Raw genomic sequence first — 12,395 nt, 5'->3', positions numbered from 1 at the left:
CTGCGAAACCCTACATTTCAGCAGGATAATGCACAACCGCATGTTGCAGGTCCTGTACAGGCCTTTCTGGATACAGAAAATGTTCGACTGCTGCCGTGGCCAGCACATTCTCCAGATCTTTCACCAATTGAAAACGTCTGGTCAGTGGTGACCAAGCAACTGGCTCGTCACAATACGCCAGTCACTACTCCTGATGAACTGTGGTATCATGTTGAAACTGCATGGGCAGCTGTTCCTGTACACGCTATCCAAGCTCTGCTTGACTCTATGGCCAGGCGTATCAAGGTCGTTATTACGGTCAGAGGTGGTTGTTCTGGGTACTGATTTCTCAGGATCTATGCACCCAAATTGCGTGAAAATGTAATCACATGTCAGTTCTAGTATAATATATTTGTCCAATGCATACCCGCTTATCATCTGCTTTTCTACTTGTTGTAGCAATTTTAATGGCCAGTAGTGTATATTGAAATTTGGTGGACCTCCCTTTAAGCTCACAAGAACTTCTGAGCTTTGCCTTCTTTAACGTAGTCCGCGACACCTTGCTGTTTGAAGCGTCACTGAGCCCGAGATGACGTCGCAGGACGCCACGCCTTAGCTCCAGTACGGAGGAAAGTTGTAGACGCCTTTCAGAGAAATTTCAAACTCAATGCGTTGCAATGAGAGACAGTTACAGAGTTTCGAAAAAGTGGTTATTTAATCGTGTTGCTGCGTCTCTCCGAGATGCCACCGTCAACAGCGAAACGTTATTCATGTTTTCGTGTTTGGTTTGAAGGTGCGGCGCAGCCGAGCAGCGGGACCGTAGACGGCGATTTCGGCTCGTCGGAGCCAGCTGCACCTGCGTCGCCGTCGCCCTCTCCGTCGACGTCGTCGATGTCGATGCCGCAGTACACGCCCAGCCTGAGCCGCCGCATGCTGCCCGACGCCGGGCGCCGGCTGTCGCGCACCTCGTCCGTGCGCGACGAGCGGCTGCTGCCGGCGCGCTGGTCGCCGCAGGTGGACGCCTCGCTGCCGCCCGCGCCGCGCCGCAGCGGCTCCGGCTCGTCGTGCGGCTCGCTACCGCCTCTGCCGCTGCCGCTGCCGCGCCGCCGCACGCTGCTGCCGCCAGTCTCCTACCGCGCCAGGGAGCGGCTCTCGGTCGCCGGCATCGACGACACGCTGGAGCGGATCCGCGCCGAGCGCAGCGCGGCCGGGCTGGGCGTAGGGGCTGGTGCGGGCGAGGCGTTTGCCGACCGCTACCGGCCCAGCCACATCCCCACCGTGTCGCGCTTCCCCCGGCGCTCCGCCTCTTTCACCCAGGACTACGACTACGGCCGGAGGGCCTTCGACAACACCGCACCCCAGGAGCACAGGCGCAGCGAGGCGCACTCCGCCAACTCGCCGGATAGGTCAGTGCTGGGAAAATTCCTGCGCCAAGACCCGCACCAGCCCGGCGGCCCTGTTCCGGAAGAGAAGAAGACTGGTAGCACCACTTCGGAGTCCGCCGCCGCCACCACCTCCGAGGGAGTGGATGCCGTGACGAAGAAAAAGACACGCAAGATATCGCGCTTCTTGCGCCCCGATTTCTTCGACACGCCCAGAGAGGAAAGCGTGTACGCCAAGGAGAAAGAGGCGCAGAAATCGGCGGAGGCGGAAGCTAAGAAGGCGAAGAGGCTGGCTAGGCGAGCTGCTCTGCTCGAGAAGAAGCAGGCAGAAATGTCTAAGGAAACGAAATCTGAGACCAAAACGCCCGACGGCCCGGCAGTCGGCGCCCCCCAGCAGAGTCCTGACGACGCGTCAGCTCCCGAGTCTAGCGGTGTCGCCAGCGGAAAACCTGAAACCGGCAAGAACCGCTTCCTGCACTCGCTCGAGAAGAAACTGGAGAAGCTCCGTTCTGGCGGTGGAGACACCGCAGTGTCGAGTCGCGTGGAGCAGGCCATCAACTCGCTGAGGAAGCAGAGTGCGACGACTGATGTCCCGTCTGAGTCCGCACTGCTCAAGCGCGCCGTCTCTGTCGACGACGTCCGCCTTCCGTCGTCCGCGAGACCCGTCTCGTCGGTGCTCGGACTGCTGCGGCGAATGGAGGGTTCCTCAGGTAGGAGGACGCAGTCTGTGTATGCCGGCGCCACGAGCGATACTGTGCTATTGGGTGACTGTGCCGCCATAGAAAAGCAGAAGCCCGAGAGGAAGAGAAAGGACGCAAGCACGACAGCCTCTCTGCACAGTGCCGAGCCCTCGGCAGACCAACTTTTACCGGCAGTTGCAGGTGGAATCGGGACTAAGAGGGATCACAAGGTGCAGCCGAACAAGAGCACCAGGAAGGACGACATCTCTGACCAAACTCAATCTGACGGGAAGCGACAGACACAGAAGATTCCCTTTGGGGACCAACGTAACCGTAAAAAGGAAAACGTGGACGTTCAAAATCCATATTCAGAAGATAAAAGTGTCACTAAGGATACATCTACGAATGACAAGTCATCAAAAACAACAGAAAACGCAAAATCATCATCATGTGTAAGTTCCTCAATTTCAGGAGCAGCCAAATGTAACGAGAGTTCCAACACACGTGATGTGCTGACATCATCTACAGGCGCCCATCGCCAGTCAGCAATCAGCAATGCCCCTCTGAAGGTAAAAGAAGAAAACATTTCCAAAACTAAAAGTCAAAACGCGAAGGATAACGACGCTCTCACATGCCCAAATGCTGAAACAACTACATCGGAACAGAAGAGTATCATCACCAAGCGAGCTCCCAACCAGAAAGCACAATATAACAAAATAAATGAAACTGTCAGACCTGTCTTGAGAGACGATAATTACAACTGCAGTAGTTACGCCACTGGGAGTCCAGGATATGCGCCACGACTATCGAAAGACAGTAGCAACACCATTGTTGCAGGGAACCTGACTGCTACAGAGTCAGTTAAACGCCAACTCGAACAAGGAGGGAATATATTCAATGATGTTTCAGCAAACAGTAACCGGAGGGATATGGGGAAGCTCGCACTAAATTTACCAAAGATAGAGCTGCAAGGCACCAACCACTACTCTCATCTAAGTCCCCTTGGCCAGGAGGATTACGCATCAACACTATCACCGGCGGATGAGTCGGAAAGCATTGATTCTTGGTCCGTTTGCTCCGATTTGGAAAGTCGTGATTTCTCCCTGTCCTCTTATCCAAAGACGCCATCTCCTGTACTGGAAGACGAAACAGTTGAAGAAAGGATACGTCGCAAGAGTTTCTACACACGGTTCAATGATATAAGGAGGAAAAGTCACAGGAAATCTTCCTCTGGACATTTACTGGGGCTAAAAGAGAGTGTCTCAAGGAAGTCCAGCTTCTCAGATGCGCCGTCGCTGGCTATGCATCCAAAGAAGGCCACACGCAGCCAGTCACTTTACAATCCCAGCGACATAGAAGCATTTACCGACAGTAAGGCCACTACCTACGACTCGGGATCAGTTATGCAAGGTGTGAACATCATGAATGCAACCACGCCATCCGCCCACATCAACACTGGCGTACTGCAGAATGGATGTGGCAAGAAGGAATCAGCTCCCTCAGATGCAGTTAACAGTGATCGCGATCCGCAGTTCGCTGCTTCAGCGCAGGACAGTGTCAGGCGTGAGAGTAGCAAGACCTGTCCTGAAATTAATGGCCAGAAAGAGGATTCCCTTGAAATCCGAACTGACAATCATAGGATACCGACAGTTTCTCGATCAAAACTGCCGACTCTCGACAGGATGAAAAAGAGTGAAGTAGGTAGTGCTAAATTCAAACCAAATAAGTGAGAAGTGCAGCATAAAAAGGACTACTTAAAGTTGTTAAAAATAAAAATATTACTTTGCATTGTGCATTAAAATATTGTCTGCAGCAGAAGAATGGTTTGAAAACAAATTGTTGACGTTGTTGAATCCAGTACTCTTTCAAATTTGAAATAGAGTTTTTATATGCAAGTCATTGTTTCTAATTGTGATATTGGCTGTTATAGATTTGTCAGATTTACATTTCGAAGCGTTTCATCATCTATAGTCACATGTGCTAAGAAAGGAAAAAAACTTTAATAAATTTGTATAAAAAGCAATTTCTATTTGTTTCTTACTTGGTTTTTGTTAAGTGTTACCAGTTAACAAGTGGCTTGTCGTGATATGACTGATAGGTAGTTTGACTCTCGCGATGAACATGCGACGCTGTTGAGATCTACGTTTCCAGCGAAGTATCCACCTACAAGCTATTTGCAGTGGTTTGTGAAGTATACATACTATTTGATCAAAAGTGTCTGGAGACCCATCAGTGGACATTCATATAGGGCGAGTCCTCTCTTCGCCTTTATGAAGGCTTGAACTCTGCTGGGGATATTTTCAATGAGATATCTTAATTTCTTTGGAAGGATGGACGACCATTCTTCCTGAAGAGTCGAAACGAGAGAAGGTAGTGATGTTGGACGCTGGGGTCTGGAGTGAAGTTGGCGTTCTAACTCATCCCAAAAGCTTTCCATAGAGTTCAGGTGGGACATTGAGCAGACCAACCCATTTCAGGAATTTTATTTCTCACAAACCGTTGTCTCACAGTAGTTGCCTTATTACAGGGTGCGTGGTCGTGCCGATACAAACAGTCATTGTCTCTGAATAGTTCCTCTACTTTATCAAGTACACAGTGTTGTAAAATGTATTTATGTCCTTCCGGATCTAGCATTTCCTCAAACGCAATGAGGAGACCATACTCTAGACACGAAAAACACCACCGTATCGTGACTTCCCTGCTGACACTACACCCCACAGCAGGTAGCTCTCCAGGCATTCGCCAACCCCAAAGCCGTCCATCAGACTGCCACAGAGTACACCGTGAGTCATCATTCCAAATCACTTCTTTCTGCTCATCCACTGTCCAATGGCGTCGCTCTGTATATCTCCACAGGCGTCGCTTAGCATTGCCTACAGAGATACGTGACTTACTAGGAACTCGACCATTGTACTCGATTATTTTAACGCCATATGTAGAGTCACTGTGCTGGACGAACTGCCAGTAGCGCTTTGTAATTCACGAGTGATTCGTTCCATTGAATTCATGCGATCTTTTACAACAACCCTCCTCCATGACCTACGGTCCCTGTCTGACAATACATGAAGTTTGCCCGGCCTTTGTTAGCTGTGCTTGTTCCTTCGCGTTTACACTTCGCAGTCACATCACCCATAATCGACATGGGTAGCTTTAAAAGGATTGGATCATCCGTGACGTACTTAATACTCATGTGACAACCAATGACTAGTCCACATACGAATTCACTGACCTCTCCTGACCGATCCTCTGCTGTAATGCTTCTCTGCTGGCAACACAGTACTCCCTGTCTCCTTTTATACTGGCAGGTCCGCTTCTCGTGGTCAATTTAGCGTTACAAAGCGGTGTCCGGACACTTATGATCACATATAGAGACAGATGTGGGGGCAATGGGATGGCAAACGTTTTTCAGACTTTTCTTAATAGACAGAAGATGCATTACTTCAGTCAACAGGTAATAAAATGCATAATCGCTACAACTGCATTTCCTGCATTACGCCTGCTTGCAAGAGAAGGCGCGACTGTAGGTCTATATTGACCTTTCACCATCTTGGTTCTGAACGGTAGTGATGGCGCAGAATGATCGTGTAAAACACGGATATTAGACTAGGTTTGATATATTGTCTATGCATCTTGTGTTGTCCACAACAAAGAAACACTACGCTCCTAAGATTGATTCACCTCTACAACAGGTTCCGACTGACCTCCAGTTTTATAAGTTTGGTGGCGGTTAGCCACTCCGTGTAGGCATCAAGTTCCACTTCATATACTCTAATCCCAAGTGAGCACAAGGTGAATTACAATTTAATGAACTTACGGTGATTCACTAATAAGCAGTCAACAGCTTGATAACTACCTTGCATTTACGGGCAAGTATTCGAACTAGCATGAATGTAGGCACTTAGATCAGCAGTTCCGCAGCTTTCCTCGAAATACTTATCTTTTAGCCTAAATATCTAAGCTCGTTGTCCGTTCTAGGTGTACAGTTATGTCTATTGTCATAAAGTTTTGAGGATATTTCTTCCTCATGTTGGAAATCAATTAAAGAAAAATTTTGGCTGATATTTGTTTATAATTCGTAACATTTGCGGTGCCTCATTTGTGCTGCTGCTGTTTTCAGTTACTTTGGAATGTTGTCTGTTCTCCGAATATCTTCTATGAGTACATGAAGCTTTCTCAGAAATTCTTCTGCTGCGTAGTTTAGTAGCTCTACGGCTGCAGAATCTTCATCTGCCATCTCATTTTATCCAGACTTGTTATAACTCTATTTTTTCCTTTTTCATTTTGTGATTGCTAATCTGGTATCTTGTTCTTCAGTCTGTCGAAGGTCAGCGTTTTTTTCCAGGTCATTTGCAACACAAAAAACTTTTGACGTGCTTACTTAGTTGATGGAAAAATTTGAGCTTCCTTGAAGATCTGGTCTTCTTCGTTGTCTTTCCGGCTGGGTTATATCTTTCTCATTTAGTTCTAAATGCTTTATGTCATTGTTGTACTGTTGTGTGCAACATGTGCTTTTTATTACTGTTCTTCTTAATAGTCTTTTCTTTTGCATCTTATAACTTTGTTATTTGCCTTATCTCTGTTCTCTGAACATATTCCACTCAGCAGAATTACTCCTTGAATTAGTTATTTCCCACAGTGCTTATTCAAATATTTTAGCAATCAAAGATGTCTTTCGTCTTGGGTTGTTTCGCCCAGTCTAGCATTTAATACCAAATTATGCCCCGTTAAGGTTTATGATTATAAGTAATACTAACTTTTACACACTGACAAATAAAGTGAAGAATCCTGAAAGGAGGAGGAAACGGAATGAAACTTCACAGATTTAGACAGTATGTGATTTAACGTAAGTGATTACAAAATCGGGTCGAATTTACAAATAACTTGACAGTATGAGCCCACGTATCAGTATGACTTTGTACCCTCTCTGGGTAGGATGCATGCCCTGATTCGGTTGGGAAGGGTGTCATAAAGCCGTTGCAACCTCTTCCGAGGCAATCTGGTCCACAGCTGTTGTAACTTGTCCTTGATATCCTGCATGCTGGCACGGAGCCGGAGCTGGTCCAAAATATGTCGTGGGCGCAGATGTGAAGGGGCGGTGACGTGCTTGGTGCACAATAGTTCGATCCTACCTTGTAGTGGCCAGACTGGTCGAGAGAAACCTTGAAGACGAGTATGCCTGCCATCACATTTTCATGCGGTCTGAGATCCAGCCACGTCACAATGGAATGCCTTACGAACTTGAATGTCAGCACAGCACGATTCGACCAGTTGGCCAAATGGAGATCCTCGATGAGGCCCCCTTCAAACTCTGTCATGTAGTGATAACGCTGTCACACACGAATACGCGGCATCGTGTCCCTTACAGCGATCACTGAACATCTGACGCTGTTCACACCCTTTATCTGCCTTACCAGACCTGGTAACAACGCTGTTGTAACGGGTCCTTGATATCTTGAACGCTGGCATGGAGACGGAGTTAATATCCGAGCTCATCCCACACATGTTCTGTCGGGGACGGATCTGGGGATCGTGCTGGCCACAGAAGCGCCTCAATATTGCGTAGATCCTCACTAGAGACACTCACAGTTGTAATAGACTCTGACGACCGTTGTTCCTATCACTGACAACTGCAACTCTAATCATTTACATACCGACCAGGGGTGTGTGCGTGTACGAAGTTAGTGACGTCCTACCGTGTCTCCTGGATGCCTCATTCTTTTTATTGTCAGGCAGCGTAGTTGTCCAATATCTGCTGGTCCAATTTCAAGTCTTGTAAATACGCTATTGCTGCGCCACATTTCCGTCTTATATTTAACGTTAGTTGCCTCTTGATACTTTTGAGACCTGGTCCCTCTTATCAGAGGCACAGTCTAAATCTCTTGCAGTTTTTGTGGATAGTCGCAACAAAACCAATCTGAAACTAATGTGTAATTTGTTCGATGATCTCAGCGTTTTTTAAATGTATTCTTTCTCAACATGGATTTCTGATACGCTTCTATCAATCTCTGCACATAAATTACGTTATTCTTTTACTCTGCAGCTGAGTACGGCCTGTTGTGAATCTTACTGGCTGAGCCCGAGCGCTTGTCTCATGGGCAATGCGTTAACCACTTTAGCTATCAAGGCGTAGCAGGAGACCTGCCCTCGCAGCCTAAATTTTTCCAGTGCATCCCTCGTAGTTTGTTGTCCAACAACATACGCAGGAAAGATTCTGTGACGTTTGGGGAGTAGGAAAGTGTTTGCCAGAATCAAGCAGGGTGCCGGGACATGATTGTCGCCCAGTGTGTGATCTTGGAAGTTTATGAGCTGAAACTATGATGTCCTGTCACTTGTGGAGCTATTAATCACGTATTTGTATCCAGATAATTTTATGTTAGGGCAAAGGCTTTAGACAAGGATGTGTATTCGCTTGAAGATGAAATAAACACATTACGAAAGCGGCAATTTGTGACAGAGATTGTGCAATGACAACATGATCTAAATTTTAAAACAAATATAATCTGGCACTTAGAATGCATTTGTGTAAACAAAAATTAATAATGGATGTCACAGCGATATTTGCAAGTACAGTTATTGGCGTGAACCATGGATCATAACCTGCGGTATCTCGCTACGATGAGGTAGGTGGCTGTTGATTTAGTAATATAATATACGTTCACAATGAAAATATGACTACATGATAAGCTCTGATATTAATCCTAATCTACATCTAAATGTAGCAACTGGATGGCCAGAAATTCATCTCTGGTGTAGAAGGAGTCGTCAAGCAAAACCTACGTGTAAGATTACGGTTAAGTTGTGAACAATGGAGCCCATTTTGGTCCTTACTGTTATTTTATTGATGTTACCATTATTTTAAAATGGTGACCGGTTTTTATCAACAAACTTTATAAGCAAGCAAATATATTGTGAGGTCGTAACTGGAATCTTTAGTTTTTTGGACAGTTACCTGCAGGAGATGCAATTATTTAGGCCATATATCATTATACGAATAAGTTTCTGTAGAATGAATGCTATGTACCTGAATGTGGAAGCGCTCCAAAATATTATTCCATATAATATTAATAAATCAGAGTATGCAACATGAGTTAACTTTTTGATGCTTTCCCCGCAAAACCAGCAAGGACACGCTGAAATTATCTATACAGGTAAAATAAATACATAAATTTATACACTCACCTGAGAATTTTGAGCATTCAGCTTTACGTATTACTTTTCCATTGTTGTCTATTGTCATTACTGACCTTGTTTATAAGTTTCTCCATCAATGAGGACGACAAATTTAGCTGTATCAGCATAGAATGGAAGGACATTGATATATGGTAAGAACAGGAACAGAACCGACAGCAAACCCTCTGAAACGTCAGTAGTGAACTTTGTTCCCAGTCAGATAGTGAATCAGCCTGGGCTGTCTATCTAACATGATGACAATCTGCGATCTGCATCATATCATCAAGTGAGTCAGTTATTACTTATTGCACTTTGAAGCAATTAAGCTTCTCCAAAATAATGCCGTGGTTTGTACTGTGGAATGACTCAGTCTGATTAAATACAGAAAATTAAAAAACAAACGGTAAGTGAAACATAAAATTCCGTCACTGAAGTATTCTAATACAACAACGGTGAAATGATAACTGGAATATTTAGTGGGAAGACCCACCTAGTCATGTGTGATTGCACAAATAATGAGACACAATTTATGTCTGCACTAGATCGAAGAGCAACACCGCACTTAGTGCTGCATTTATTTGGAACATCTTGACTATAGATAAATACTGGATGAGCTAGGTGCCATTCCTGTAATAGAAATGGTGGACCTGTCAACGAACGTGAGTAATATTCTTGGCGGGGTGTACGCCATATTAAACATATATAACAAATTAAAATTGTGTGCTGCCCCAAGACTAACACTGGGATGCCAACCTTGGGCAGATCCTTTCTTCATTACAGATCATCATAAATCTTCGTACTCATTTAAATCACTTCCCCAAGCAGTTACTACCCAACTTTTTCTAAACACAGCTTCCTATTTTCATCTCTACTCTTCAGTTTTCTTTTTGTCTCTATTTTTTTAATAAAGTCTTCGTTCTTCACTTATGAACCCATATTTTTATTGTCATAGTCCATTATCCCCTCTTCAGCTGTGATTTATCTCCTCTGATCCAACATCAGTCTTTAGCTATTCTGTCCTCTTCACATAGCGCCTCAGTAACTCTTTCCATTTGTTTATGCTTAACCAGAATTAAAGACCATAATAAATCATTTACAATTATTTCTCAATATTGCAATCACATGATCAAATACAAATTATTATTGTTAATGATAGTAACATTTATTCATCTTTGGACCATTTTTGTGCAATAATAAGGAAAAAAATGGCTCTGAGCCCTATGTGACTTAACTGCTGTGGTCATCAGTCCCCTAGAACTTAGAACTACTTAAACCTAACTAACCTAAGGACATCACACACATCCATGCCCGAGGCAGGATTCGAACCTGCGACCGTAGCGGTCACGCGGCTCCAGACTGTAGCACCTAGAACCGCACGGCCACTTCGGCCGGCCAATAATAAGGACAAGTAACTTATACGGAGGTATGCAATGCACAGAATGTACAAGGAGTGATAAAAAGTTTCCTTTCGAAGGATGTACAATCCAGAATTGGTGTACCAATCAGGCAAAGTCACCGTGAACAATGAAGCAATCGTTCCACCGACGCACCAGGTTGAAGATACCCGTTTGGTAAAACACGGTGTCCTGCTGCATGAAGAAGTCCGTAACTGCCTGCTACATACCCTCGTCTGACAGGAACCATCAACCCTTCAAGACCATTTTTAAGGGACCGAAGGTGTGAAAATCGCATGGGGAGAGATCGGGACTGTGGGGCAGGTGATCGAGAGTCTCCGACAGCTCGAGTGTCTTCCATCTGAGTTGCTGCAGCTTCTGCGTTACGACATTCGCGATATCATGAAGCAGCAGCACTCCTTGTCGCACAATTACACAACGATGGTTTTCGAGAGACACTTTGCCCCACACACATTCTTCATTCTCCGAAGGATGTCTACCGGTGTTTGTCCTTCGGCACTCCAGAAAAAAATAACAGCACCTTGGTCTTGTTTGGACGCATTTGGTAATAACGTCCCAATGTGCACGATTCCGCATTTATCGCATGCACGTCGGAAAGACTCGAATGCCATACTAATCCGTTGTGTATTGTGTATTAATCCGGGGAACTAGAAACGATGGAGAGGCTTCGTCCCCCGCCATAACCCTCAGTGGTTCACAACCCCACAACAGGCCATAGCAATGCGCCCACCCCACCGCCACCCCACACCGAACCCAGGGTTATTGTGCGGGTGCGGCCCCCAGTGGACCGCCCCCCTCCCCCCTCCCCGCCCCCGGGATCGTCTCATACCAGACAAGTGTAACCCCAGATGTTTGCGTGGTAGAGTAATTATGGTGTATCCGTACGTGGAGACAGTGTTTGCGCAGCAATCGCTGACATAGTGTAACTGAGGTGGAATAAGGGGAACCAGCCTGCATTCGTCGAGGTAGATGGAAAACCGCCTTAAAAACCACCCACAGGCTGGCCGGTACACCGGACCTCGACACTAATCCGCCGGGCGGATTCGTGCAGGGGACTGGCACGCCTTCCCGCTCAGGAAGCAGAACGTTAGACCGCGCGGCTGCCCGGGCGGGATCCTGATCCCTTGCCTACATGTCGGTGTTTATATACCGGCATCGGAGTCACGCTATGTTGCAAGTACGCTGCAGCAGCGCCCTCATACGGAAATTGTTTGATCGCCCCCTTATAGATAATATTTTTGTCTTAACCCTGGAAGTGACAGCGGGCGACTCGGTTTAGTGCTAATCGCTCTCTCTCTCGCTCTCTCTCTCTCTCTCTCTCTCTCTCTCTCTCTCCCTTTGCGCATGTGCAGATTCAGCAGAGACGGTTGCCGCTCCGTCTCCCTACGCTGCTGTGAGAGATATTGTGTTGACAAGTTACTTACCGCGTTTTTGTGCGTCCTTCGTGAGTATCGTCGGCACTGTGTCTTAAGCAAACTTACAGTGTGCTTAGAGTTACAGGTTCTTATTCAGATTGTTTCTTGTGCTAGTGCAAATAATGGCACAAAAAACATGATGTGATACTAGAAGAAGACATTGGAAGAGCTATACTGAAGAATTGGCAGCCAGTGACACGGATTCATCAGTGAGCTGGAAAGTACTGAAGAAGATAACATTCTCAGTGGTCAAAGAAGAGATGTACGATTTTGCCAGAGAGTCAACAGATGAAGACGAAGTGAAGCCGCAAAGAAAAGTCACTCATGGAAGAAATGAACGTAAATGGTACACTA

The 12,395-nt window shown here is 46.1% G+C and overlaps 1 protein-coding gene across 3 annotated transcripts in view; it reads left to right on the top strand.

Moving 5' to 3' along the window:
* Positions 1–4,056, top strand: part of LOC126178231 (uncharacterized) — a 401,103-nt gene extending 397,047 nt beyond the window's left edge. For 2 of the 3 annotated variants that reach the window (XM_049924516.1, XM_049924517.1), the window contains one exon: positions 773–4,056. In XM_049924516.1, coding sequence (XP_049780473.1) covers positions 773–3,771 — 2,999 coding nt within the window. In that variant the 3' untranslated portion in view covers positions 3,772–4,056. The remainder of the gene's footprint in view (positions 1–772) is intronic. The other variant, XM_049924515.1, reaches the window with a different exon arrangement.
* The last annotated feature ends 8,339 nt before the right edge of the window (positions 4,057–12,395 follow it).

The sequence above is a fragment of the Schistocerca cancellata genome, chromosome 1, assembly GCF_023864275.1.
Source record: "Schistocerca cancellata isolate TAMUIC-IGC-003103 chromosome 1, iqSchCanc2.1, whole genome shotgun sequence".
Taxonomy (NCBI): domain Eukaryota; kingdom Metazoa; phylum Arthropoda; class Insecta; order Orthoptera; family Acrididae; genus Schistocerca; species Schistocerca cancellata.
Note: the sequence above shows the minus strand (reverse complement) of the source record. Positions and strands in the feature narration are given on the sequence as shown.